This window comes from Antechinus flavipes, chromosome 3 (genome assembly GCF_016432865.1).
Source record: "Antechinus flavipes isolate AdamAnt ecotype Samford, QLD, Australia chromosome 3, AdamAnt_v2, whole genome shotgun sequence".
Classification (NCBI taxonomy): domain Eukaryota; kingdom Metazoa; phylum Chordata; class Mammalia; order Dasyuromorphia; family Dasyuridae; genus Antechinus; species Antechinus flavipes.
In genome coordinates this window covers 316,695,192-316,722,817 of record NC_067400.1, presented here as the reverse complement: position 1 = coordinate 316,722,817, position 27,626 = coordinate 316,695,192, and the positions used below count along the sequence as shown (strand labels likewise).

General features: G+C 37.7%; 2 protein-coding genes across 4 annotated transcripts in view; both read right to left on the bottom strand.

The window, feature by feature from the left end:
* The window catches only part of GOLGB1 (golgin B1), a 70,186-nt gene extending 60,007 nt beyond the window's left edge, over positions 1–10,179 (bottom strand). The window contains exons 1-3 of one of the 3 annotated variants that reach the window (XM_051985375.1): positions 10,117–10,179; positions 6,919–6,993; positions 3,653–3,764 (exon numbers count right to left, since the gene is read on the bottom strand). The gene's annotated coding sequence lies outside the window, so the exon portion shown is untranslated. Of the gene's footprint in view, positions 1–3,652; positions 5,366–6,918; positions 6,994–10,116 lie in introns of those variants that run through there. The other 2 variants (XM_051985376.1, XM_051985377.1) reach the window with 2 other exon arrangements.
* A 7,627-nt stretch (positions 10,180–17,806) lies between these two features.
* On the bottom strand, positions 17,807–21,892 carry LOC127557939 (uncharacterized). Its single transcript, XM_051991206.1, has 2 exons — positions 21,330–21,892; positions 17,807–19,231 (listed from the first exon to the last, which is right to left on the bottom strand). The coding sequence occupies exons 1-2, from the start codon at positions 21,503–21,505 to the stop codon at positions 18,436–18,438; spliced, it is 972 nt and encodes a 323-aa protein (XP_051847166.1). The 5' UTR covers positions 21,506–21,892; the 3' UTR covers positions 17,807–18,435.
* Positions 21,893–27,626: the final 5,734 nt, after the last annotated feature.

Below are 27,626 nucleotides of genomic sequence, written 5' to 3'. Positions count from 1 at the left end.
ATCTTTTGGAAGGAACGAATGTGCTTTTTCATTATTTTTATCAACTCTGTTATCAAAATGGTTTCTGCACACAAGAAAAATATTCCAGATGAAAATGAGAAGAAAAAAAGCTTTTAATCATTTTTAAATTATTTCGGGATCCCTAAAAAAAAAAAAAAATCCCTAAAGTAAAAATAGCTATAAAGACTACTTGTTCAAAGGCTATCTCTCAGGCATATGTTTAGGTGTTAAGATTCCTTAATACAAGTAGCATAAAGATAACTTTGGTAAATGATTTGCTATATATCAACATTGATTCATCCATAAAGCAAGGAGATATAAACTAAAACTATTTCTGAGATATGATAACAAGAAAAGGAGTTGGGCCAATCATATGGTGAGAACATATGGGAAGTTCTCCATGAAGGACAAAATATGGAGAACTACGTAGACTAAAGAGGAATGGATGGCTTTCAATCTGCACCGGGAAAGGGAATATCCATAATGTTAAAATCACAGATTTAAAGAATTGTCAAAGTCAAGGATAGGTACACTTAAGGAAAAGACGATAACAGTAACTACATACTTTAATGGAGAGTTAAGATCACAAAAATTTAAGTTCCATGCGAGACAGGTCAGGGTAGGAGGCCCTTCTTATAAGAAATCTTCCACAAAGGAAGTAGATTCTCAATATGGAAGAGAATTAGTTTGGTAGACCCTAAGTAGAGTCTTCTCTCTTATCACCCCTTTCTATAATCCCCATCATTATTATCTTTATTATATTTGCTCGCCCTATCCAAGAGCATTTGATATTTTTCCAATTGGTTAGATCAGACTTAATTTGTGTGGAAAGTGTTTTGTAGTTTTGCTCATAAAGTTTCTGATTTTCCCTTCGCAGTATTTTATACTATCAGTAGTTACTTTAAATGGAATTTCTCTTTGTAACTCTGTTGGATTTTGTTAGTGATATATAAGAATGCTAATGACTGATGTGGGTTTATTTTGTATCCTGCAACTTTGCTAAAGTTGTGGATTATTTCTAATAACTTTTTAGTAGAATCTCTGGGGTTCTCTAAGTATACATCATATCATCAGCAAAGAGTGATAATTTGGTTTCCTCATTGCCTACTCTAATTCCTTTAATCTCTCTCTCAGCTCTTATTGCCAAAGCTAGCATTTCTAATACAATATTGAATAGTAACGGTGATAATGGGGAACTTTGTTTCACTCCTGATCTTATTGGGAATCGTTGTAATTTGTCCCCATTACATATGATGCTTACTGATGGTTTTTAATACATGCTACTGATTATTTTAAGGAAAAGTCCATTTATTCCTATACTCTCAAGTGTTTTTAATAGGAATGGATGTTGGATTTTATCAAATGTTTTTTCTGCATCTATTGAGATGATCATATGGTTTTTGTTAATTTGGTTATTAATATGGCCAATTGCACTGATAGTTTTCCTAATATTGAACCAGCCCTGCATTCCTGGTATAAATCCTACTTGATCATGGTGTATTATCCTAGGGATGATTTTCTGTAGTCTTTTTGCTAATATCTTATTTAAGATTTTAGCATCGATATTCATTAAGGAGATTGGTCTATAATTTTTTTTCTCCGTTTTCAACCTATCTAGTTTAGGTATCAGTACGATGTCTATGTCATAAAAAGAATTTGGTAGGGCTCCTTCATTCCCTATTTTATCAAATAGCATTATTTGCTATATAGCATTGGGGCTAATTGTTCATTAAATGTTTGGTATTCACATGTAAATCCATCTGGTCCTGGGGATTTTTTTCTTAGTGAGTTGATTAATAGCTTGTTCTATTTATTTTTCTGAAATGGGACTATTCAAGCAATTACTTCCTCCCCTGTTAATCTGGGAAGCCTATATTTTTGGAAGTAGTTATCCATTTCACTTAGGTTATCAAATATACTGACATAAAGTTGGGCAAAGTAACTCATTATATTTCTCTAATTTCCTCTTCATTGGTGCAAAGTTCTCCCTTTTTATTTTTAAGACTACTAATTTGATTTTCCTCTCTCCTTTTTCTAATCAGATTTACCAAAGGCTTATCTAGTTTATTGGTTTTTTCATAAAACCAACTCTTAGTTTTATTTATTAGTTCAATAGTTTTTTTACTTTCAATATTATTAATTTCTCCTTTTAATTTTAGAATTTCATATTTAGTATTTGATTGAGGGTTTTAAATTTGGTCTTTTTCTAGCTTTTTTAGTTGGAAGCCCAATTCACTGATCTTCTCTTTCTCTATTTTATTCAAGTAAGCCTCTAAAGATATAAAATTTCCCCTTATTACCGCTTTGGCTGCATTCCACAAATTTTGGTATGATGTCTCATCGTTGTCATTATCTTGAGGGAAATTATTAATTTGCTGTTTCACCCAATCATTCTTTAAGATAAGATTATTTAGTTTCCAATTACTTTTTGGTCTATTTACCCCTACCTTTTTGTTGAATGTAGTTTTTATTGCATTGTGGTCTAAAAAGAAAGCATTTACTATTTCTGCCTTCAGGCATTTAATTTTGAGGTCTTTATGTCCTAATAGATGGTCAATTTTTATATAGGTTCCATGAACTGCTGAGAAGAAAGTATATTCCTTTCGGTCTCCATTCAGTTTTCTCCAAAGATCTATCATACCTAATTTTTCTAATATTCTATTTACCTTTTTAATGTCTTTTTTATGTTTTGTAGTTTGATTTGTCTAATTCTGAGTGTGCAAGGTTAGATCTCCCACTATTACAGTTTTGCTATTTCTTCTTGCAACTCTCTTAACTTCTTCTTTAGGAAGTTAGATGCTATACCACTTGGTGCATGTATGTTTAGTATTGATATTGCTGAAGTCTATGCTACCCTTTAGCAAGATATAGTTTCCTTCCTTATCTTTTAATTAGATCAATTTTTACTTTTGCTTGATCTGAGATAGAGATAGTTACCCCTGCTTTTTGACTTCACCTGAAGCATAATAGATTCTGCTCCAGCCTTTTACCTTTACTCTGTATGTATCTCCCTGCTTTAAATGTGTTTCCTGTAAACAACATATTGTAGGGTTCTGACTTTTGATCCAGTCTGCTATCCGCCTCCACTTTATGGGAGAGTTCATACCATTCACATTTACGGTTAAAATGACTAATTCTGTATTTCCTGCCATCTTGTTATCCCCAGATTATGCTTTTCTTTTACTTGCCCCCCCCAACCCTCATTCCCAGTTTTAAACTTATGTGCCCCACTTGTATCACATCGCTCACCATCTTTAGGATCCTTCCCTCCCCCCTTTGAATCTCTCCCCCTTTCCTGTGCCCTTTCCTTATTACTCTCTTCTTTTTCCCTTTTCCTCTCCCCCTTTTTAATGAGGTGAGAAGATTTTCTGTAAAACAAGTATGTCAATTTTCTCAGAGCCAACTCTGATGAGAGTAAGATTCACACAATGTTCCTCCCTCTCTCTAAATTCCCTCAGATATGATAAGTTTCCTTTGCCTCTTCATGAGATGTAGTTTCCCTCTTTTTATCCTCCCTTTCCCCCTTTTCTGACATTATCACATTTCCAATTCTATTTCCCTTTTTTAATGTTATATCAGTAAAATCAAATTATACATGTAGTCTTTTTGTATAATCCACAACAGAAATACAATTCTCAAGTGTTCCTTTTACCTTTTCTGCTTCTCGAGTCCTATGGTTGGAGATCAAATTTTTTGTTTAGTTCTGGTTTTTTTCTTAGAAACAAATGGAATTCATCTATTTCATTAAATGTCCATCTTCTTCCCTGGAAGAAAATGCTCAGCTTAGCTGGGTAGTTTATTCTTGGCTGCATTTCAAGTTCTTTTGCCTTTTGGAATATCAAATTCCAGGCCCTTCGATCCTTTAATGTGGAGGCAGCCAGATCTTGGGTGATCCTTATTGTGGCACCTCAGTATTTGAATTGTTTTTTTCCCGGCTGCTTGTAATATTTTTTCCTTAATCTGATAGTTCTGAAATTTGGCCACACTATTCCTTGGAGTTTTTATTTTAGGGTCTTTTTCAGAAGGTGTTGATGATTCTTTCAATGCCTATTTTACCTTCTGATTCTATTACCTCTGGACAGTTCTCTTTGATGATTTCCTGTAAAATAGAATCTATGCTCTTTTTTTCATCATAATTTTCAGAAAGTCCAATAATCCTCAGATTATCTCTCCTAGATTTTCCAGGTCTGTCATTTTTCTAAGTAGATATTTCATGGTTTTTTCCAATTTATTATTATTTTTTTTTTTTTGGTTTTGCTTAACTGATTCTTGTTGTCTCAATGAATCATTAGTTTCTATTTGTTCAGTTCTGATTTTTAATGAATTATTTTCTTCATTAGCTTTTTTTACTTCTTTTTGTATATGTCCAATTGAGTTTTTAAATGAGTTGTTTTGCTCTATGGAATTTTTTTTTAGTGAACTATTTTCTTTTTCCAATTCACAGATCCTACTTTCTTGTGAGTTCTTAATCTTTTCCAATTCACAAATCTTACTTTCCTGAGATTTTTTTACTTTTTCCAATTCACAAATTTTGTTTTCCCTGTACTTCCTGGGAATTTTTTACCTTTCCCAATTCAGCTTCCAAAGCTTCCTTTCCTTTCCCTATTTTTCTTCTAACTCTCTTTTTTTTTAAAGTTTAATAGCTTTTTATTTACAAGTTATACGCATGGGTAATTTTACAGCATTGATAATTGCCAACCTTTTATTCCGATTTTTCCCTTCCTTCCCCCCACCTCCTCCCCTAGATGGCAGGATGACCAATACATGTTAAATATATTAAAGTATAAATTAAATACAAAATAAGTATACATGTCCATATTGTCTAACTCTCTTTTGAGACTTTTAATGGTCTCTTCTAGGAGAGCGTTATGTAAAGGGGGTCAGGTAACATTTCCCTTTGGGGTATTGTCTGGAAACTGTTTGCTATTAGTCTCCTCAGGGCTGCAAACTTGCTCTTTTTCTGTATAGAAGTTATCAATTGTCCTTTTGATTTTCTACTCATTTAAAAAACCCTTTAGGAGCTGCCTTCAGGGCAAGAAGGTTATCAGCTTCCTCTGCAAAGCAGGGAAAAATGTAAACAGGCTTTCAGGCAGCAAAGAGGTATGGGAATGCTCTAGGCAAAAGTCCCCCCTCCCTCAACCAGAAGTGATTCAGCACAGTGGGAGCTAGGGAAGTGCCCAGTGGAGAACCCACTGTGTGGTTTAGCAACTGCCCTACAGCTAGAGACTAAGCAGTGAAGGTGTTACTACCCCAGGCCAAAGTCCCCTGTGGGGCTGTGGGTATTAGCAGCTGACAGTGAATAGCCCTGTTCAGAAGTATCTCTGCCCGGAAGCAAATCGCACTGAAAGTTCTATTGCCCCAGGCCGAACACCCCACTGTGCAGATTAGAGGCTGCCTCGACCACCCCCCCTCACCCCGACCACCACTCCCCACCCCATCCACACCCCCCCCCCGTCCCCCCCACCTCATCCATCCCCCCCTCACCCCTCCCACCACCCCCCACCCCATCCACCCCCCACCCCATCCACCCTCCCCACGTTCCCCACCTCATCCATCACCCCCACTCCCCCCCCCCCCCCCCCCCCCCGTGCAAGTTCACAATTGCCCCAAAGAAAAGCCCCGTACTGCCTGTTGGGGCTGCAAGGTTGTGCTATGATCTGTGCTGTCACTTCTGGTTTTGGGTATGTATAGCCAGACCCTGTGAGGTTCTGGAGTTTTTTAAAGTGGCTTTGATTTCTCTTCGATCTACTGTTTTGCAGAGCAATCAGTCTCCACCAGTGTCGTCTCTGTAATTTTCTAACCACAGAGACAACTCCCAATGGGTCTACACAATATGTTAGCCTCTAGTTCTCTCCCTGCTTCCACTGATATTCTCCCCGGCCCCTCAGGACAAACCTTTTCCGATGAAATTCCAAATTATCTTCAGCTGGTGAGTTGTACTTCTAGTCTTTGTGAGTTTTACCAATCAAGAGCTATTTTTGAGGCTGAATTTAATGTTAGTTGTGAGGATATGGGAGGAGTTTACAAAGTCCCTTGTACTTTCTCCGCCATCTTGGCTCTACCCCCAATCCCCATCATTATCAATTAAACTTTTAGTACCCATTATATTTAGCCCTATGTAAGACTGTACAAGAAGCACAAAAGACTGGCCCTATTCATAAAAGTGCTTAAAATCTTGAGAGAAAATACATATACATATGACTAGTAAATATACTACTATATGTTATTATATGTATATATATATATAGCAGCTTGGTATAGTGAAAATAATAATAGATTTGGGAAGTTTAAATACTGGTACTGCAATTTATTAGCCAAGTAATAATGGGAAATCATTTAGATTCTTTATTCTTGTTTCCTCACCTATAAAATGAGGATTTACCTCACAGAATTCTTGGATTAAATAACATAACAGATATAATAAAGTATTTTGCAAACCTTAAAAGTGCTGTGTGTGCATATGTATGTATGTAAATACATATGTATGTAAGTAATGTAATCTATCACTTCTATCACAAAACCAGCTTGACAGAAAGTAAACCCATATTAGGAAATAAAAATTATTAACAAGTAAATATTAATGAGAAAATCTGGACTAGAGTCGATATTTATTATTGGTTTACAAGCTTAGAATTACCTTCTGAATGTAGCATTATTTATATATCTAAAGCATCACCAAATACTGTAATTTCTTCCATGGTAGCAATTCTGGAATTGTTTTCCATTACAATGATTATCCTATTCTTGAAAGAATTTAGAACTGGAAGGGATTTATAAGTCATCATCTAGCATAATACTCTCACTCAGGTAGATTGAGTGACTTGCCTTCAGCTTACCTGCTGTAATTAATAGCCTCTATCCCTATTTCTACCCCCAAATCATGTTATAAAAACTGTAATTTTCCATAAGCTCACTCACCTGTTTAGACAGTTGCAATGAGTGACAAATATTTTCACAACCACATTAAAGTTCTTCATTGAACTTCAAGTAGGCCTGAAAGGAAAAGAAAAATAAAAGCATTTTATGTGTACTTGTTATGTATTCAATGGTTTGGTTCTGCTCTGTAAAAGGGATAGGGATTTAGGGTAAAATTTTACTTCATGTTTTTAAGTTTTATTGAACTATATATTGAACTATAATGTCTTCTTGACATTTTTAAAGCTTATAATAAGTACTTTTAAAAATCATTTATTTTAAACTGGGAAAACATTTTTACAATCTAAGGTTCTGATAAAGGCCTCATTTCCAAACCATATAGAGAATTGACTCTAATTTATAAGAAATCAAGCCATTCTCCAATTGATAAATGGTCAAAGGATATGAACAGACAATTCTCAGATGAAGAAATTGAAACTATTTCTAGCCATATGAAAAGATGCTCCAAGTCATTATTAGTCAGAGAAATGCAAATTAAAACAACTCTGAGATACCACTACACACCTGTCAGATTGTCTAGAGTGACAGGGAAAGATAATGCAGAATGTTGGAGGGGATGTGGGAAAACAGGGACACTGATACATTATTGATGGAATTGTGAATACATCCAGCCATTCTGGAGAGCAATTTGGAACTATGCTCAAAAAGTTATCAAACTGTGCCTGTGCATACTCTTTGATCCAGCAGTGTTTGATTCTTTTTGAACAGCAAAATAACTGTTTGGATATGTATACTAATTATGTATTTAATTTATACTTTAACATGTTTACATGTCTTATTTAACATTTTTAACATTTAACATTTGCCATCTGGAGGGGGTAGGGGAAAGGAGAAAAATTGGAACAAAAGGTTTGGCAACTGTCAATGCTGTAAAATTACCATGCATATAACTTGTACATAAAAAGCTATAATAAAAAAAATTCATTGATTTTAAAAGCTTTATTGATGAATTATCAACTTCCTTTTCATCACATCTGCTTTCCTTTATCACCTATGTTATCACAAGTTCCACCCCAACCAATTCAACATTTATTCAAGCATTTCTTAAATGTGTACTACATACAAAGCACTGCTGTAGATGTTGAATGTAAAGACAAGACAGAAAATAAATATTAACAAAGAAGTCAGACTCCCCATTTTTTATTGCCCAAATGATTTACCAACTCCATTTTCAAAACATTACACACCTTTCCAACCATTAACCATACTATTTCTCTTCTTCTAATCCATAGTCAAGCTTCCTTTCCTGTTAGAGGGCTCACTAACTAGACTCAGAAATAGCATCTAGAATCTAGAATCTTAGCATCTTGAGCAAGTCACACACTCTCCGTGGATTTCAAATTCCTCATCTATAAAATGGACATACTTGATCTGTAAGCATCTTACAAGTTGTTATGAGGTTCAAATGGAACATATCATAGAAAAAAAGAAATTCTATGTAAAGGTGATGTATTGACAAAGCCTGCAAGCTCTTGCCTGCACAGGCAAAAAAATACTCCCTCTATCTTTAAATTGCCCATTAACACTGGCATGACTGTTCAACAATAACAGATTCATTTACTCAATAAACATTTATTTTACATCTACTATGTGACTGTGTTAAGGGCTGAAAAAACAAAATGCAAAAAGACTGTCCTCATAAAGCTTACAATCTAATGGTAAAAAACAACATGCAAACAACTATGTACAAAGTAAGCAAAATAGACAATAAATGGGAAATCATTGAGAGGGAAAGTACTGGAATTAATGAGGGTGAGAAAAGGCAGCAACAGATTTGCTGCAGTGCTTTCAATTCATCTGCCTTTGTATTTGTTTTGCTGGTCTCCTGGACCTGTCCTAAGACAGCCAATGCCCTAATTCATTCATTCATTCATCCATCCATCAATACACATTTATTAAAATGCCTACTATGTGCCAAGTACTACTGTGTTGAGAGTTGGGAATACAAAAAGAGGTGAAAGACAGTCTCTGCCTTCAAGTTTACAATTTACTGGAAAAATCAACATGTAAATACATAAAAACTCTAAATACAGGATAAGTAAAAATAATTGAGGAAAATCACTGGAATTAAGAGTGGTTAATAACTGCTTGCTATTACTACCCCCTTATTAAAAGCTTAAGAAGGCAATAACCGATTTATATTTACTACTGTGCTTTATACTCTGCCTTTGCATTTATTTTGCCAGTCTCCCTGATTTAAGACAGTCAGCGCCATAATAAAGGCTGATTCTGACGTAATCTTCATAGTTGCTGGCAAACAGAGCAAGCTTTTTTCCTTTTTGCGTGGGGGAAGGGGAGGGTGGAGAAAGGCAAATTGTCTCTCACGTTCTTCTCTAGTTCATAAATGTCTCAGAATGCAAATGTCTAAGCATATAGATTTATTCTTACTCTATCCTTTTATTCCTGCATTTCCTACCTAGGAAACCAGATGTTTTATTTTTGTAAATGGTGGCTGGAGGATAAGAGTGAGGAGCTGATATTCCAGTCCCCTGCCAGTTCTAAGAGTCCTAGAGGTCACTCATCGTTGCCCACTGATTGGCCACCGGCCAGGACCTCGAGATGGGGTTTGAGTAGCCTGGGCAGCTTTCTTATGACTGCAGTCTAGGCCTCCCTGACTGGAGCGTCGTAGTTTATGATCGGACCATTCGTATTATTTTCCAGTTTTTATTATGCCACTTCCATGAGCTGTGGAGGGAAGACCTTTCCCTCTCCCAGCGCGGGGGCAAATGTCCCGAGGACAAGGAAGGACGGACCTTAGGAACAGGAAGCGGTGCCGAGAGAAAAACCCCGGCGCTCTCGGGGTCAGCCAGCGATTCAGGGCAGTGGGGGAGGGGAGGCGCATCCTACCTATCCACCCCCAACCCTCATTCCCCCCCAGTCCCGACTCGAGGCCAGAGGTGAACAAGCGCAAGCGCACAGGACTGGGATCCAGCTGAACAGCCGGGAGAGAAGAGAAGCGGGAGTCGGAGGGGGGCGGGGTTCCACGCACCGCCCGGACTCAAGTCGTGCGCCCGAAGGCGGGCGCCAGAAAAGGAGGGGGGTGGGGGGTGGCAGAATCGCTCTCACACATTCCCTCCCCCCACCTCCGCGACCACGGCTTCCAGGGAAAGGGCGAGGGGGACAGAACGTGGGGGCAACCGTTAAAGGTTTGTTCGCGCCGCGAGGGTCCGCAGCACTCACCTGGAAGCGGCTGCAGGTAAAGCCTCCGGCACCCCCCCACCCTCGACTCCCGCAACTAGCCACGTCAGTCCCGGAACCTGGCCAGAGGCACCGCCTTCCTCCTCCTCTCCGAGAAAATATTCGCCAATTGGAATGGAGACAAAGAGACGGAGGGGAAATGGACCAATCAGAAAAACCGGCCCCTTGGGCGTTACCAAGGAGACCCAACACTTCCCCTCCTCCCCTTTCTTTAATTGTGTAACGCCCAACAACAAAGATTTGAACCAATCAGCGATGGGTAACTCGGCTTCCTCGAAAGGACAGCCAATAAATCTTGCCGAATGGAAGAGGGTGGGATCTGGCGGAGGCTGGTGGGGGAGGGAGGAGAGAGAAGACCCGGAAGCAGATGTAAGGGACGAAAACGGAGCAAAAAGGAGGTGGGAATGGGAGTTGTTTTGCGTGGCTACAGCCTTTAATTTGTAGGGGATTGCCAGAGTTGTAACATCCGGTTTTGAGTGTTTGGTTTCCAAGGAGATAAGGAACTTTCGTTTCTTCTGAGCAGCGCCATTGATGCTGGATCTGGCTTCATTGAGAAAAACAAATGTGCTTTATTTTTAAGTGGGATTGACCCTGGAAATTACCGACCCGATCCTGAGGCACAGACCTCTGGATTCCCTGTTCTTACCTAGGATCCTAACGCAAAATCACTGCATTTCTGAGCTGAAGGTTTTCCGATCTATATAATTAATTACACAGTCTTATTGTGAAGGTCAAATAAAGTGTTTTGCAAACCTAAAAACCCTATGTAAATATCTTCATCTAATCTAACGCTCTCAGTTTATGAATGACAAAAGTGGCTCAGAGTAGTGACTTGCTCACTACTACAGATACCGCCAATTATTTAACTTTTGTGTACCTCAATTTCCTCATCTTGTAAAATGAGGGATTTGTAACTGATGACCTCTAAAATTCACCCCTGCTTTAAGTCTATGGTTCTATACTTTTTATTTATTTACGTAAGGATCTAGAGTTTGCAAAGCCTTTACATATATTATTTTACTTGATTCTCACAACAATGGATCAAGAAGCATGGACCAGACACTGCTAAGCACTGGGGATAAAAAAGGTAGAAAAGGGCCCTCAGGAGGTTGTTGAAATGCAAAATGGGTGAGGGGTAATGTGTAATCAAATCACAAGAAAATTAGTCTAATGACAGAGTTGACATGCAAACAACTATGTATAAGCAAAATAGGATAAATTGGAAGTGATTTCAGAGAAAAGGCATTAGCATTAAGGGAGAAATGAAAGGCTTCATGCAGAAGCCAGCAGGTGGAGATGGGATGAGGGAAACATTCTAGGCTTGGGAGACTGCCAGTGAAAATGAACGAAAATCTAAAGGAAGAGGAACAAAAAGGGGACTAGTGATATTGGATTACAGAGTATATGGAAAGGAGCAAAGTATAAGGACCAGATGATGGAGGGCTTTGAAAGCCAAACAAAAGATTTTACATTTGATTCTGGAGTTAGCCCCTGCTATTCAATGGGAGAAATGAGGACAGAATGGCATTTTAGAAAAATCCCTGTGTTAGCTGAGTGGAGAAGAGAATGGAGCAAAGATCCCCACCAGAGGGGCTATCCCATCAAAGCATGAGGTGTGATCAGGGCTCCCCTCCCCCGCAGGTGGTGGAGGAGGGGTAAGAGTTGCATAGGAGAAATGTTGTGAAAGTAAAATTAATGACTTGGCAATTGGTTGGATATTGGGTGTGAGAATGAGGAATGAAGGATAACTTCTACGTTTTGTCAAATTATAGTTTTGTGGAGTAAAAATGAGGGTCACAGTGCCTTTTTTAAGTGACTTGTCTTAATAGTAACTAATATTTTGGGGGAAAGAACAAGGAAACTACTGCTTGATCCTTTTCATTCTCCTTTACAGGAACATCATACATGAACCCCAACTTTGTGTAGATGTATCCTCCAAATTTATCCTGAGTCTGGGTCTTATTCTTTCCAATAGACTCAATAATTATTATGATGCCAATGAATCCCAACCCCATATATTTTTCATCTCTTTCCTGGGTTTCTGTCTCATCAACTGTCATAGGAAGATTTTTTTCCTACATATCTTGAGGAAATTTCAAATCCAGTATGTCCAAAACAAAAGTTTTTCTTTTAACCCACCAGTCTTCCTAACACCCCTATTTCTGTAAAGGGCATTACTATTCTTCCAAGTCACTTGGGTTTGCAACCTAAGAGTCATCCTTGAATCTTCATTCTCCCCCTACCTTCCCACATCCAATTAGTTGCCTAATTCTGCTGATTCTGTCTTCCCAACAACATTAACATCTACTTCTCTCCATTTATATAGTCAACTACATCATTAAGACACTCATCTTTTCTCACAGCTCCTCTCCTATCCATCCCCAAATCTGCCAAATGGATATTAATAGACCACACCAATTTGTACCTTACTGACATTAGGACAAAATATAAATTCCTGCTTTGGCATTTATAGCTATTCACTACCTAACTCCAGACTTTTTCCCCAAGATGCTTAATCATACATTACTATTCACATACTTTGTATACCAATTTAATGGGACTGTTAAATCATAACCCTGTGGATTATTTGATATTCCCTATAACATTTTGTCTCTTATCTCTGCCTACCTTTTCACAAGCTGTCTACCATGCTTAGAATTGTATCTTTCCTCATCTCTATCTCTTGGAATCCCAATTCTTTTCATGACTGTTCAGCGGCCAGCTCCTGAATGAGGCCTCTCCTGATTTCCCCTGTAATTAACCCCATCTTACAAACCACCACCGATGTGATTTTGTATATAAATCTCCTATCTACCGTATTTAATTTTGTATATGTTGTATTCGCCATCCCCAGTAGAAGGCTCTTGAAGACAAAAACTGTTTTTCTTCTTTTTTGCATCCCTAGTACTTAGTATAGTAGTGGGATAAAACTTGTGATTTTGTAGAGAATGCCCAGATAAAGAAGCCAAGGCAGGCTGGCATCTTTTCTGCAACTTATTGTCTTAGGAGATTCCTAGATGTGCTTAAAAATAATTGTTGATTAATTGACTTGGACAAGAAAATCACACAGCATAGGAACCACATTGGGGAAGAGCTATGTAACTTAACAGTGAGCAAAGCAGAAAATCCTGAAGTTAATGGATACTGCCAATGGGTAGCAATCAAATAGCTTCCTGGATATGAAGCTGGATAGGGAGTTTTATATAACCAAGAAGGCAGGGGAATTTGGAGTAAAGATGGAAAACAGAATGGGTATAGAAAGGTGTAAGGAAGGCAAGAAGGTTGTGGCATAGAGGAAAAACATATATTCATATATACAGTCATCTTCTGAGGCATAAAATTTAATAATGGAAAAAAACACAAGTTAAAAAAAAAAACCTCAGAGGTATCAAAGGTTGAGTTTTTTCCTACATGAAAATAAGGGGAAAAAAAACCTTAAAATTTACCTGATTGTTCATTTCATTTTTATGTGTAGTTCACACCTGACTATTCATCTTATTTAAGAGCTCAGAATTTTCTGAAATTTTCTATTAAGTTCTCTTTGGTGATTTTGCCACTGATTTTGATAGAAAACTCATCTTCCCCTAGACCTTTCCTTATTATTTGGACTACCCACCTCAGGATTTGTTCCTTCCCTCATTTTTGCAAAAGAAGAAAATCTAGAGAAGTTTTGTTGATTTTGAAACTGAAAACATATTACTCACCTATGTATTATGACTGTGGGCTCTCATGCCGGTAGGCTATAGATGAGAGAAAGAGACCTAGGAGGGTCATCTCTTGATCATCTAAGAACACTTGAGCATTTCTCATTTTTTATATTCCTTACATAGTAATTATAATGGGAACAAGCTTGAGTAATAATTGAGTTATGATTTTCTTCAACTGACTTTTTTTTTTCCTTTTTGTGGCTTACTATCATTCTTTTTGACATTTGTATGTGGTACAGTAGAAAGAACATCAAAATGAAGTTGGAGGTCCAAATCCCAATTCTGACACTGTGTATGACTTTGGGCAAATCATTTTATATTTCTGGGCCTCAGAATCCTCACCTATAAAATGAGAGGGTTAGATTAGATGGTTCTTAAGGTTTTGTTCAGCTCAGATGCTATGCCCTTGAGGCAGCATGCCTTTTGGAAAAACTATTTTACTGGACATTGGGTCTGTACAACATAGTGCCTTGGTTATAGTTTAATTCAATGGTGTCAAACTCAAATAGACACAATCATTAATGTAAACCTAAGGATTCCTAAAGGCTGCATAAGGACTTAATTTTTAAATATGTTATTTGTGTTTTATTGTATTTTTTCTTAAATAGCTCCTTATTCTGTTATGGGCCAGAACTTGAAACAAGGTACTAAGTGAAATTTTTTAAAATAACTTTTTATTGACAGAACCCATGCCAGGGTAATTTTTTACAGCGTTATCCCTTGCACTCACTTCTGTTCCGATTTTCCCCCTCCTTCCCTCCACCCCTCCCCCAGATGGCAAGCAGTCCTTTATATGTTGAATAGGTTACAGTATATCCTAGATACAATATATGTGTGCAGAACCGAACAGTTCTCTTGTTGCACAGGGAGAATTGGATTCAGAAGGTAGAAATAACCCGGGAAGAAAAACAAAAATGCAAGCAGTTTATATTCATTTCCCAGTGTTCTTTCTTTGGGTGTAGCTGCTTCTGTCCATCCCTGATCAAATGAAACTGAATTAGCTCTCTTTATCAAAGAGATCCACTTCCATCAGAATACATCCTCAAACAGTATCATTGTTGAGGTATATATAATGATCTCCTGGTTCTGCTCATTTCACTTAGCATCAGTTCTTGTAAGTCTCACCAGTCCTCTCTGTATTCATCCTGCTGGTCATTTCTTACAGAACAATAATATTCCATAATATTCATATACCACAATTTACTCAACCATTCTCCAATTGATGGGCATCCATTCATTTTCCAGTTTCTAGCCACTGTAAACAGGGCTGCCACAAACATTTTGGCACATACAGGTCCCTTTCCCTTCTTTAGTATCTCTTTGGGGTATAAGCCTGGTACTAAGTGAAATTGAGGAGACAGTGGTTAAATTGAGTTTAGCATTGGTTTAATCCTACAACAAATAATAGTTTCCTAGTGATATAATGATTGGTTGGCTGGCCTGGATTCCTGCACTAACCCAGTTAAGATCAAGGCCAGACTGAAAGGTTCTCCAGAAAGCTGCCCAGCCCCAAAAAGGAGATAATAAAGGATCTGGACTATAAGAAAACTAGCTGAGCCCCAAGTGAAGCAGACAAGACTTTGAAGGAGACAATAAAGGATTTGGACTTTAACACATGGCTGTACTTGTGATGATTACTGAACTGAAACGAAGGCTGCTCCCAGAGACCCCAAGAAAACCTCAACAGAGAACATTACGTTTTAGAGAGAACATTGCATTATTCCATTTTAATCTGATTCCGGCCCCTGGTTGGGGGCATGCCACTAGCTGAGTTAATGGACCATAAGGCTAAACTTTCCCCAATGTGTGGATAATCAAGAGTACATTAATTAATAAGTGATAATGTCATTTATGTTTATTTTATAAAAATATATTAAAATTATCAGCATAAATAGTTGCTAGCATGTGTGTGCCTTTTAAAATAAAACACAGAGCATCATTTAAAAAGATATGCCTTATACATATTGTACTTTCCACTCTAAAATTCAACTCTTAAAATCATTACTTGGGTTTCTTTATTTTGTGTTAAAAAGAATTTTTAATTTTCTCTTACCCATAAAACTTTGACTAGCAAAAAGGCTTAAAATTTAAACATGTTATTTATCCTGCTAAAAAGCTTATTCAACTCTGGCTCTTGAGAAAGAAGGTAAAATTTTGACTTCTTAAGCACTTTTCAGTGAGCTCAATAGAGTGTCCCTATAAAAGTAATTTGTTTTCTGCTCCTTGAAATTTACTCTATAAAAGGTTCCCTTTCCATGTATAGAAGCAAGATTTTCTGCCCCATTTTCAGAGATTCAAAGACAGAAGACTTCATCTTCCCTGAATCTGCATATAAAACTTCAAGACTGCTTTTTTCCAATCTGGACTTTCTTGGAAGTTAGCTTGTATGTCCCTTCTACTAATTTCCTCCACCCTATTGATACTGACCTTTGAAGCTGGTTTAGTGTAAATATGACTTTATAGTAAGTCAAATATAATTATGCACAAACTGCCCTTGATTTTTTCCTCTAAAAATGTTAGAATATGAACAGAAAATAATAGTATAATTTTAAATAAACCCTTTTCTTCCTTATTCTTTTTTTTCTCTTTATTTTTTCCATCACTCATTCTGGCTATCTTCTTTTCCTTTCTCCCCCATTCTTCTCCCCCCTTCAACTATTTGATATTCTGTCCATTAATTTCTTGTTTAGTACTGGTTCTCCAACTGCCTCTACCTCTCTTCTTGTTCTACAGACTAAATCTGCTATCCTGGACAGAGAAGTTGAAGAAAGAGGTGGTCAGAAAGAGGTGAACCAGAGAATCAGAAAGGAAGAGGGCAGAAATTGAGGAGAAAAAAAATTTTAATTTGATTTTTTTAAATGTAGAGTTATCACATTTCTAGTTGTAGCATTCACAATAGCTCTTCTAGGAGAATGGACTTCCTCTGTTCTCCCTAACCTAATATCCTTAGTTCAGTATCCTAACTAATAGTAGCAAGAAATTCAGACCAGCAACTAGGAATATAAATATATCAAGGTGCAGAACGTACCTAGAAGATTTGGTTTTTCTCCTTTAATTGGTTCAAGTCTTTGGGAGACTATACCTGGAAGTCTTTCAGAAAGTACAAGGAACTCTTGGGAGCCGAATTAGAGAATTTGCAATGTCTAAGTGGTTACGAAGATTTCCAGGCTTTCCCCAGAAATAAAGAATCTTATACTTCGAAAGGACCTCTAAGGTCATATAGAGGCCCTCCCCAATTTTAGTTCAATCTTATCTTCCTAAGTTTATCTCCTTTTTCCTTCCATGAACTATACTTTAGCCAGACTGGATTATGTATTTCCCAAACATACTTTTTGATTCCACAACTCCATAGCATTGTCCTTTTTGAGTGGAATCGTGTTTCCCTTCTGCTTTGCCTAACCAATGTCTCCCATTATTCAATACTCAGTTCAAGTGCCATCTTCTCCAGAAAGACATTCTCGTTACCTTCAATCAGAAGGAATCTCTCCTTCCTCTGAAATAATAGAAAACTTTATATCTCTTAATTTCACATTATATATTTATATGTTTGTAATAACCCTCTTATTAGTCTATAAACTCTATGGAGGCAAGCATGCACATTGCCTTGTTAATCTTTGCATCTCCCAAGGTACCTTACGTAATATTTGTTGAATGACTAAATCATGAGTTCAGAAACAAGCTAAAGGAATCAGAAGGAAGTGAAAAAAAAAAAAAAGAATCTGAGTAAGCAAAAAGGAATTATTTATATTATTAGTTCCTTGAGGGCAGAGACCATTTATCTTAGTTTCTGCTTCAGGGTTCTGACTCCAATATCTTGCAGAAAATACACATTCAACATATACTTTTTTGGATAAATGTATAAATAGGGTAATTATTTACCAAGAACAATCCCTACTGCAATGGTTGGTGACACTTCCATTTCCCACTTGGAAACACTAGAAAGCAGACACCTATTCCTCCACCTAATGCCTTCTTCCCCTTCCCCCCTCTCCTTTTCTCTATAGTACTCCTCCTGACTGCCTTTTTCAGGTATTTTACTTTTCCTCCTTCCCTATTATCACAACAAAATAGCCAGCTCCTCTCCTCCACCATAATCCAGAAATCCCCATGGATTAAAGGCACTTGGCAAAGTAGTAGTCCCTCTGTATGTTTGGTTAAGAGGAGCATGGATTAACATGGTTCCAAAATAGTCTGATCTAGTTTAAAAAAAAAAAAAAAGAAGAAGAACCCTTTGGTTCTAAGGATTTGGAGAAAGACATAGAATCTGTTTCCTGATTATTATCTGCATGATCCCTGCCTGAATAGGGCCTTACTTCAGCTCTCAAAAACTTGGTAGGGCTATCGATTTGGCTTCTCTGTTCTGTTAACCTTGGTTGCCAGTCAGACCAGAAGGAATGAGTTCTTTAGTCTCACCAAGAAAAATAGGTATTCTCCAACTGAGGGAATTAGGGTCCCTAGCTAAGAAAGGAGAGTAGGGTCCTTAGCACACACCTAGATCCTTCCTAGAAAGACCATTTTAGGGATCTGATGCAATTGAAATCATGTTTTTTGTTTTTTTCATCCCTTTTTACCCTAATTAGGGATACCCCTCGGCTCAAGGATGGCTGGTAATACTGATCATGATGTTGGGCAGGGCATTGCGCCGCCTCTTCCAGGATCCCAGCTGCCGGGCGTACCCACGGATGTGATGGAGCCAAAGCTGAGTATGGGCATAGTCATCATCCCGCAGGATAAAGGCGCCCTGCTCTATCTCCAGCAGCTCAAAGGTCTTGCAGATAGGATCAGCTGACACCACACACCGGCCCAGCTTAATCGGGCTTCTCAACAAGCTCAGTTTACCATAATTCTTATCCCGGATTAGCACTAAGGCAGCATCTCCCACCGGCCCCTGAGCTGGGCCCCCGTGCCTTGAGCCACTTTCAGCTGGTCTCTGTAGTTTAGCCATTAGTATCCCCTGCAGAGCGTGGAACTTCAGGGTTCTACTGCCCTTTCTAGTCCAGGGGCCGTCGGGGGGCTGAGCCATTTGCAGTCCTCCTTCCATTACAAAACGCGTCTCCTCCCATAGCCAGCCTAGTGTCTTCAGCGCCAGCTCCCGTCGATCAATGGCAGCTACTGGCTCATGAAGGTGCCCGATATTCTGGCGGAAGGGGCGCCGGAGCAAGCTGCCCTCCTGTTTTGTCTTCCTATTGATGTGTTCCAAGTAAGAGGCTAAGCGACTCGTGGCCTCGCAGAGGCAGCTGTAGTCAGGGTGGAAGGTAGCTGTGGCCTGTGTGATTCGGCTCAACAAAAGTGGATATTTGGTGATACGTTGCAATGGGGCCATTAGGAATGAGTGCAGGTTCATCCGCCTCAGTGCCGTGTTGTTAGTCTGTGAAGCATGGAGGAAAATCCTGGGATAGGCAATTAAGAGAGAAAGCAAAGATAACATTTTTTCTTACCAGTACAATAAAATATAACCTAAGAAAGAAATTTGCAATCACTATAGAATCCTAGATTTAGAACTGAAAGGCACCTCAGAGGCCATCTGATTCAATTTCGTGACTAAGGAAACTAGTTCACACAAACAGTAAATAGCAGAGGTGGAGTTTGGACCAAAGCCCTCCATCTTCAAACAGTATCCTTTCCACTATTCTGTTATTGCACTTAGTCACTTATAGCTTATGAGCAATATGTGGCTTTTCTAATTATAACATAGTCTTGATATCTTTTACATGATTTTACATGTAAGTTACTATTTTGCCATTTACACACACATTGTATTTCTATTTCTATACCTGCAATTTGGATTCTTCAGAGATTTAATTTTCTATGATTTGTGGTCAGAAATATAACCAGAAAAATAATGGTAACGCAGTATGTCTTATATGTCACATTAGCGACATTGACTGATCAAAAATTCTGTGCTGGAACATATATTCAAAAAACCCTAGCATCAAAGCCACAGACACCCCAAGAAGAGGTACTTCTGTAAAGCAAACACTTGGGAGTAAAAGGCAGATCAAAGAATCTTATTTTACCCTTCCTCTATATTCTTCACAATACCAAGTGGAATTAGATACAAAAGGAACAGTCAGTCAAGAATAATACATCTTAATAACATCTAACTTTCTTCATATCTCATCTCCTGACCTCTTCCCTCATTGCTCTCCTATTTTGCTTCCTGGCAAACTAGACTCATGCTTTATTCTCCTAGCCTTAATGGTAATATCATTTACAACAACATCAAAGTGATCTTGCCTAACCTACTTTGTTTTTTGGGGTTTTTTTTTATAATAACTTTTTATTGACAGAACCCATGCCAGGGTAATGCCTAACCTACTTTGAAAACATCCCTGCTGATGCAGCAAATAGGAACAATCCATCACAATAAGCAGCTCTGATAAGAAATTATAGGTCAATATTGAACTCCAAAAGAGTTCAGCTTAATTTTCAAACTAGAGTAGAGGAATCTGAAATTGTTTTTATTTACTTAATATTGAGTTGGTCTTTTCTTCGGAGATAGCAATATGGATTGTGATTGTACACATATCTGATTGTGTATTTATATATAGGCATGAAATTTAAAAGGAAAACTTTTTTCAAAATCATAATTTAATTTATAATCAAAAGAAAAAAACAATCATAAGGTAAACTTTTACAATGTATTAGTTTGACAGCAAGCATTCAGGTAGCCCTTAAAAAGGAAAAAAAACTCTAAACTGCAAAAAGTTTGGTACTAAAACAAGAAAAATAACACAAATATAATTCAATAAATAATATTCTAAATTATCTAAGAGACTTTAATAGCAACTAGAGATAATGACTTTTTAATGAACTATTGGTGAGTAGTGTTTGTTAGTGTTATTAGTGTTATTTGTTAGTCTATTTTTAATCCTTTGATTCCTGTTTATCAACTATTATAAAACTCTTCCTATTGATCATCTCTTTCCATCAAATTGTTTATACTACAGCAGTGATGGTGTGGAGTTGGGAAAGAGAGCAAAAAAAACTAAACTTGTTCTGTTTAGTCCCAGAGATTTTGTTGAGTAGTAGATTTGGGGGAAAAAAGATCTGTTAGAGCTGTACAAAAGAGAAAGAGAATGCTAGGTGGCGATAAAAGAGCAGTATCACTGGTAGCATTTGAACAGAAGTTGCATAACTACTTCTCTGGGATTTTGTAAAAGGAATTCCTCTTCAGATATAGGTTAGAGTAGTCTATTTTGGTAGTAATTATTTTTACCAGGGGGACAAGATCAAAGGTCAGGGCCAGAGTGAAAGTTAGAATTTACACCTGGCTTCTGGATGCTCTATATAACCTGAGGTTAGTTACTATTTGTGACTTTTTCAGGATGGACAATGATGAGGCAAATATGGCAAAATGATGGGCTTCTATTTGTTTTTCAACCTATAGTTCTTTTTAAGCCTCCATGGCCATTCTTCCTACATACTTCAATCCATTTGATATCCACCCCCACCACCCAATACTCCTGCTCCTTCCATACCCCCTACCGAAGTAGCTCCTTTTCCTTCTCCAGGGTGCTGAGAGTGCTTATGGAGGATGCCTGCTGAAGACAGTAAGTCTGGAAAGCAGGCAACATGTTGACATACTCCAGGAAGATCTCACCAATGCACACGGTCATCAGGTCATCATCGCCCTGTAAACATAAGAGACTCCAATCACTCATCAACCGAAGTTTTATCAAGAAGAAGGAAGCAGTACAAATGCCCAATTCTTCCTTTCCTAGGAAAGAGTCTCAAGGCCGTTTCTAATTTTAAAAATGATGTTTCCATGGTAAAAATGATGCAAGCATTCATAATATACAAAGACAGAAGGTACCTTACAGGCCATTTGAGTCCAACCCCTTAATTTTTATAGGTGAGGAAACTGAGCCCCAGAAAAGATAATAAGACAAGATTTGAACCCCAGTTTTCTCAGCTATATGTTCAGTGACCTCTCCACTGTTTTATTGTAACTCTGTTCTGAGATGGAAAGTAGCTTCTTACTCTTGTCTATCATCATCTGAAATGGAGTTTGGAGACTGCTTGTCCTAGACTTTTTTATTCAAAATTAAATAATCTCCTTCCCTGATCATCAAACTTCCTAACTCTTTCAATATTCTTGTATGCTTCCTTCTGAATTCTTTCCAAATTCTTCATGTCTTTCTGTAACTCATAATTGGAGGGAAAAAAAAACCCAATAACCTGGTCTGGATATGAATGGTGAATCACAATGGATCTTTTATCATCTTTAATATGGGTTCCTTCCAAGCACCGACAGGCTTAGACCAAATGTATGTGGTTACAAGTGCATAATGAAAGAGAGCTGAGAAGGCTGAGAGGGGACTGCACTGAACAAGAGGAGACTGGGAAGAGGAGTTGGAACTAGTTTGAGGTCCGATAATTCTTCCATTAGGTATTACTGGCATGATACTTGAGGCCCTTGATAACATCAAATCTGATTAGAGTTACATACTTATTAGGAAAAAAGAGCAGCCCCTTTAAGATCCCATACCTGTGACAAGGCTTGGGAAATCTCTTGCTTCAGGCTCTTCAGAAATCTTTCATTGAGATCAATGAGCTCCTGGATGTTGCTGAACACAACTAGCAGCTGTCCAGGGTTCAACAGTCCAGCAGACTGCATAGGCAACTGAAACTGTTCCTTAAGAATGTGCAGGTCTTCCCCATAGCTGGCCTCTGTGTGAATGAACTCCAATACTGCCTGTTTCCGTTCCCATCGTAGCTTGGTGCACTGTCCACAAAGGCTCCCATCCTCTAGGCTCAAGGCTTCTTTCCTCTCCCCACAGTCTATGCAATGTGCCTCTGGAGAGTTTGACATTGTGGATGGCTGGCTGTGCCAATTTTTGTCTGGGACTGGCTCAAGGCCAGTGTCCACATGCTCTACCTCAACTGCCCTAGTCTTTGGGTCTTGCCCTGTTGCCTCTTGGTCTCTACTTGGTTCATCCTTATTCTTTTCCTCATTCAAATCTGTCATCCCATTGCCTGTTCTAAGGCAGTCTGTGTTATTCCAATGTTGTATCGCAGATGGGGAACAGTTCTCATCCAAGTTCCAGCCATGAGGGATATCTGGAAATTCTGTTCCAAAAAAGGCTGAAGAGAAGAACATTTGAGAAAAAAATCCAAGAATTCCTGCTTCTCTACCCTATCCAAATACAAACACATTTAAAACCCAATTTATTTGCAAATCAATGGGATAGAAAAATTTAGGCAGTAAGGAAGTGAAACACTGGATTGTACTAAAACACTATTACATTAGGTCTAAGAATTCACTGAATTTGAATTTCAGGAGGGAAAGGGAACTCAGTAATTATCTAAATGAACCTTGTTTCTTATTTTACAGGCAAGGAAATTGAGGTCCAGAAGTTAAATGGCTTATAAGTTCTTAACTAATTAGTGGTAAATCTAGAATACAATCTATACTAGAATAAAATGTTTTTGCCATTATATCACACTTTCACTTCTGGGCAACCCTCAATTCTCCACCACCTTTTATCTTACCAACATCTCAAGTATAAAACCAAATTCATCTTCTCCCCCTCAAAACTTCCTTTCATAATTTCCCCCAGGCTTAAAAATATCAAGATTAAGAGTCACAACTGTCAGGGGTATGATAATATGGTTTAGAGGAATTCAGATTAACAAAATACAGTAAAACTCTGCTAATTTGTATTATAAAAAATGCTGAATTTAAAAAAAATTTAAGAGTATATTTTAAAATTTTATTTTATTTTCAGTATAGTAACTTATTATAGTAACAATACTATTTCTAAATTGATACATCAACTTTTATAAATAGTTGCTCCTAATGTGATTGAAGCCATGTTATTCTCTTTAGAAGTTTAAATATATCTTTGAGATATAGTCTATATTTGTCATTGATGGCCCAGGTTAATTCTTGTCCAAATATCCAGAAATTCTGAATTAATTGGGAACACTTTTATAAAGGGTTTTCTGCAGTTTTATATAGTTTCCCTGATATGAAAATACACTTGAAATCAAGAGTAAAAGTTGAATTGTTAGTAGTTAGCTTCCTCATAAACTTGTTTTACCACACAACATTTCACAACAGTGAAAGAAAGAACATCTTTAGTTTGGAAGAAATATTTAATTTTGAAATAGATAATGATCAAATGAACTTTTCAACAACAATAAGCCAAAGTAGAATTATTTTTCTGTTTGACTATGCTCAGAAATTAGTAATTATTTCCAAATTTGAGAAGCAAAAAAGCTAATCTTTTTATCCTTTAAAGAAGAGTTGTTAAATTTCAGGGGATATTTTTCTCTTATTGCAAAATCAATGCAAATCCTAGAGTGACTCTTGTGATTCTATATATGCATAATTGAAAGGGTAAAAGTCCAGGGGATATTCACCATCATGATGGAATATAGAATTTAGAGGAGAGACATATAATCTAAGAAATGTCAATAGTGCCCAAAGATGTACACTTGTTCCAAAAACTTTAGGCTATTCAAACTGGATAGGATCATTTAAAAAGTGGAAATATAAGATTGTAGAATTTTGAGGCAAAAGATACCCTCCTGGCAGGAAGTCTCCATGCTTTGAGTGTCATAGCTACTTATATCCTGCTTACTTACTGCAAGGACATGGGGAGTTTATAACTAAGGCACTTTCCAGGAGAGGAATGAGAAGAATGTAAAAGTCACAAAGGGAGTGGCAGGGAGAAACAAAATATGTCAGTGAACATTTCTTGAGAGGGATTGACTATGACCATAAATGTCATTCTTGATGTAGAGCATCTGTTGTTCTTGCTCAAAGGTCACCTTAATAAGAGAAAGAGAAAGAGAGAAAGTGGGGGAAGGGGAAGAATTCTCCTGCTTGGGAGATCTTTGCAATTATCTAGTAGCTCTCTCTGTTATCCATTTGTGAAGACTAGGAGATCATAGGATCAGGGTCATAGACCATAGATCTAGATTTAGAAGGAACCCTAAAAGATCATCTAGTCTAACTTCTTCATTTTACAAATCAGGAAACTGAGATCCAGAGAAGTTAATTGACTTATCTATTGCCATTTGAGGTATGTGATAGTTTCTGAGAAATTAGGAATTTCTTTGGGATATGATATCAATAGAGCCACAAAAAGATATAGAAAGTGCCAGAGATCTAGTAGTCAGTTAACAAGAATAGAAATGGGCTTCTTTCTCATCATGCTCCTTCTTTATCTTGAGGCTACAGGGCCTATCCCACTCAGCAGAGTAAATGAATCTGACCAATCAGTAAACCGCCACCCATGGTGCAATCAAAGTGGGTATATAGAAGGCTATAGGATGGTCTAGTAATGGTCACTTGTCAATCTTCCAGGTCTGGGGATAAGGGAAAGTAATTATTGGGAGAGATTGGTACCAGGGTTATTCTTGGTCTGGCATCTGTCTGTGTGCTGATGAATGATGGCAGCACTCCTCAACTCCAGGTGCTTTTTCCAGCTAGTTGTCTTTGGTGTTGAGCCACTAACATGAGGCTGAGGTTGACACTTCTGGGGGGACCTGGAGTTCTCCAGAGAATTGTTCAAACTGGAACAATGGCAGCCGGGGCTCAAAGTCTGTAAGATATATGGTACAGCAGTCAAGAGGGAATGGGGCAAGAGAGAAAGTGAGTGCAGAATAGGGCTAAGAGGGAAAGAATAAAAGGGGAGTATTAGAGTTATGACAACCAGAACAGGGAAGGTTTCAGAAACAGCAAAACCAAAGAAGGACCCAAGTGATAGAGAAGATAAGGACTGAGGGGAGCAATGAGGGAAATATTACCCACAGCCAGGAAAAGAAGCTGCTGATCATAACCTAGAACAAGGTGTTCAGGGGAACCAGTCACATAAGAATAGAAGTGGGATTAGATAACAATGAGAGGATTCTGAGTTAGTCACTGATATTTGCCCCACATTCACTATAATGTTTCCCTATTCCCTTTTGTATTATCTCTGTATCCCCCAAGGTCATTCTAATAACTTATTTTATCCTTTGCAGTTAGGAATTCATTACTATATCTGTTTAAATCATTCTGCCCTTGCTTTTAGGATCACAGAATTCATTTTTATAGCAATGACGTGTTTATTCTGCTCATCCTATTCAGAAATAGGTTTCTTTTTCAAATTGAGACATACATTGCCAGAATGAAGTACAGAGAGATAATCTATCTTTTAACAGTAGGAAAACAGTCTGGCATAAGTATCAAAGTGCCCTGGACTCTTATGACTTCTCTCCAGATGTCAATTTTAACCTACAACTTCTCTCTAGACCAGTTTTTAACCGATGGTCTGTGAACATGTTTTTAAAAGATACTTTGATAACAGGATTTCACATGATTAATTTTCTTTTTTTTTTTTTTTACACATGATTAATTTTCTTTGTAATCTCATATATTTTAGGCATTTAAAATGTTTTTCTATAAAGGGGTTCATAGACTTCATCAAATAACCTGCTCTACATTATTTTGAATGCTTAGACTTGACGAGGGGCCTTGTTGCAGATGTACCCAAGTCTTCTTCCCAGGCCTCACTCAAATTCTCCAAATCCCTATTTCATACTTCCCTTCCATATCAAAGAACGTAATGGCTGCTCTACCTCTTCCAACATTAGACAGAACTCTTCCCTACCTTGTGGGCTGTCATATAGAAAAGGACTTAGACATATTCATCTGGGCCTTAGAGGACACAACTAGAAACAATGGGGAAGTCAGAGAGAAATTTCAGCTTACACAAGTCTTAACTTTTGTGCAGTTATAGCTATTCCAAGATGAGACAGGCTGACTCAGGAAGCAGCAGGCTCTCCCTCACTGGAGATTTCAAAGCAAAAGCTGGGTAATCGTTTTTCAGGGATGTTATAGAGGAATTTCTCAGCAGGTACAGGTTGGACTACATGATCTTTAAGGTTCTTTTTAACTTTGAAATGCTGGGTTCACTACTCGCTATGTTCTGGGCTTACCCATCCAACCAACTGAGTGTCCCTTGCAGTCTTGTTTTTCAGGTCCTTCCAGCACATCTGTGCAGGGTTGTTATTGTTCAGCGAAGCATGAGCAACATCCTGGGGATCCTGTGACCGTGCTGGAGAAGTGACATTGGGCCTACAACTACAGGAAGCAATGTTACCATTAGCTCCACAAATTCTTAAGGACCCCCAATGCATCAAACCCTGAATTAGGCATTGTGGAAGATATAAAGAGAATCAAACACTGGGTGATTGCCTTTGATGAACTTTCAACCATTTATATATGTGAAAGAGACTTCAGATTTAGGTACAAAGCAGCATATGGATGTCAATGAAAGAGTGCAGAGTATATAAAAAGCACTGAGGTTTAAGAGTTTATAGGATATGTGACATTAAATCAATAAAAGCTTCAAGATCTAAGTTTGGAATAAAGTTTTTAAAGAAGTAAGGAAAATAGATTGGCAGAAAGGAAGTGAATGACATTTAGATGAGGGAAATAGAATGCAGATGGAAACTACTTTGTCCTGGTAGCAAAGATTATAGATTCAGTATGGAGTGGTCGTAAGGGTTTTGTCTAAGGGCTTGGCTATCCTAAGAGGTAGCTTGGCATATTGTATAGCTAGAGTGTTGATCCTGAAATCAGGAAGATCTGAGTTCTAATCCTGCTTCAGATACTTAGTATATGTGTGACCCAGACCAAGTCCCTTGTTTCTCTCAGCTAAAATAGGGATTAAGAATATCTAAAGGGTTGGTGAGACAATCAAATGAGTTTATATGTACATATATATGAATATATATAAAATGCTTTGAAAAACAGCAAAGTACAATATAAAGTTTAATTATTATTAT

Bases quoted from the DNA above. Each gene is read 5' to 3' on its own strand.
- LOC127557939 (XM_051991206.1), bottom strand. From the start codon at position 21,505: ATGAGTGATTGGAGTCTCTTATGTTTACAGGGCGATGATGACCTGATG. The intron at 19,232-21,329 runs GTAGGGGGTATG...TGCCTATCCCAG, and splicing joins AAGGAAAAGGAGCTACTTCG to GATTTTCCTCCATGCTTCAC.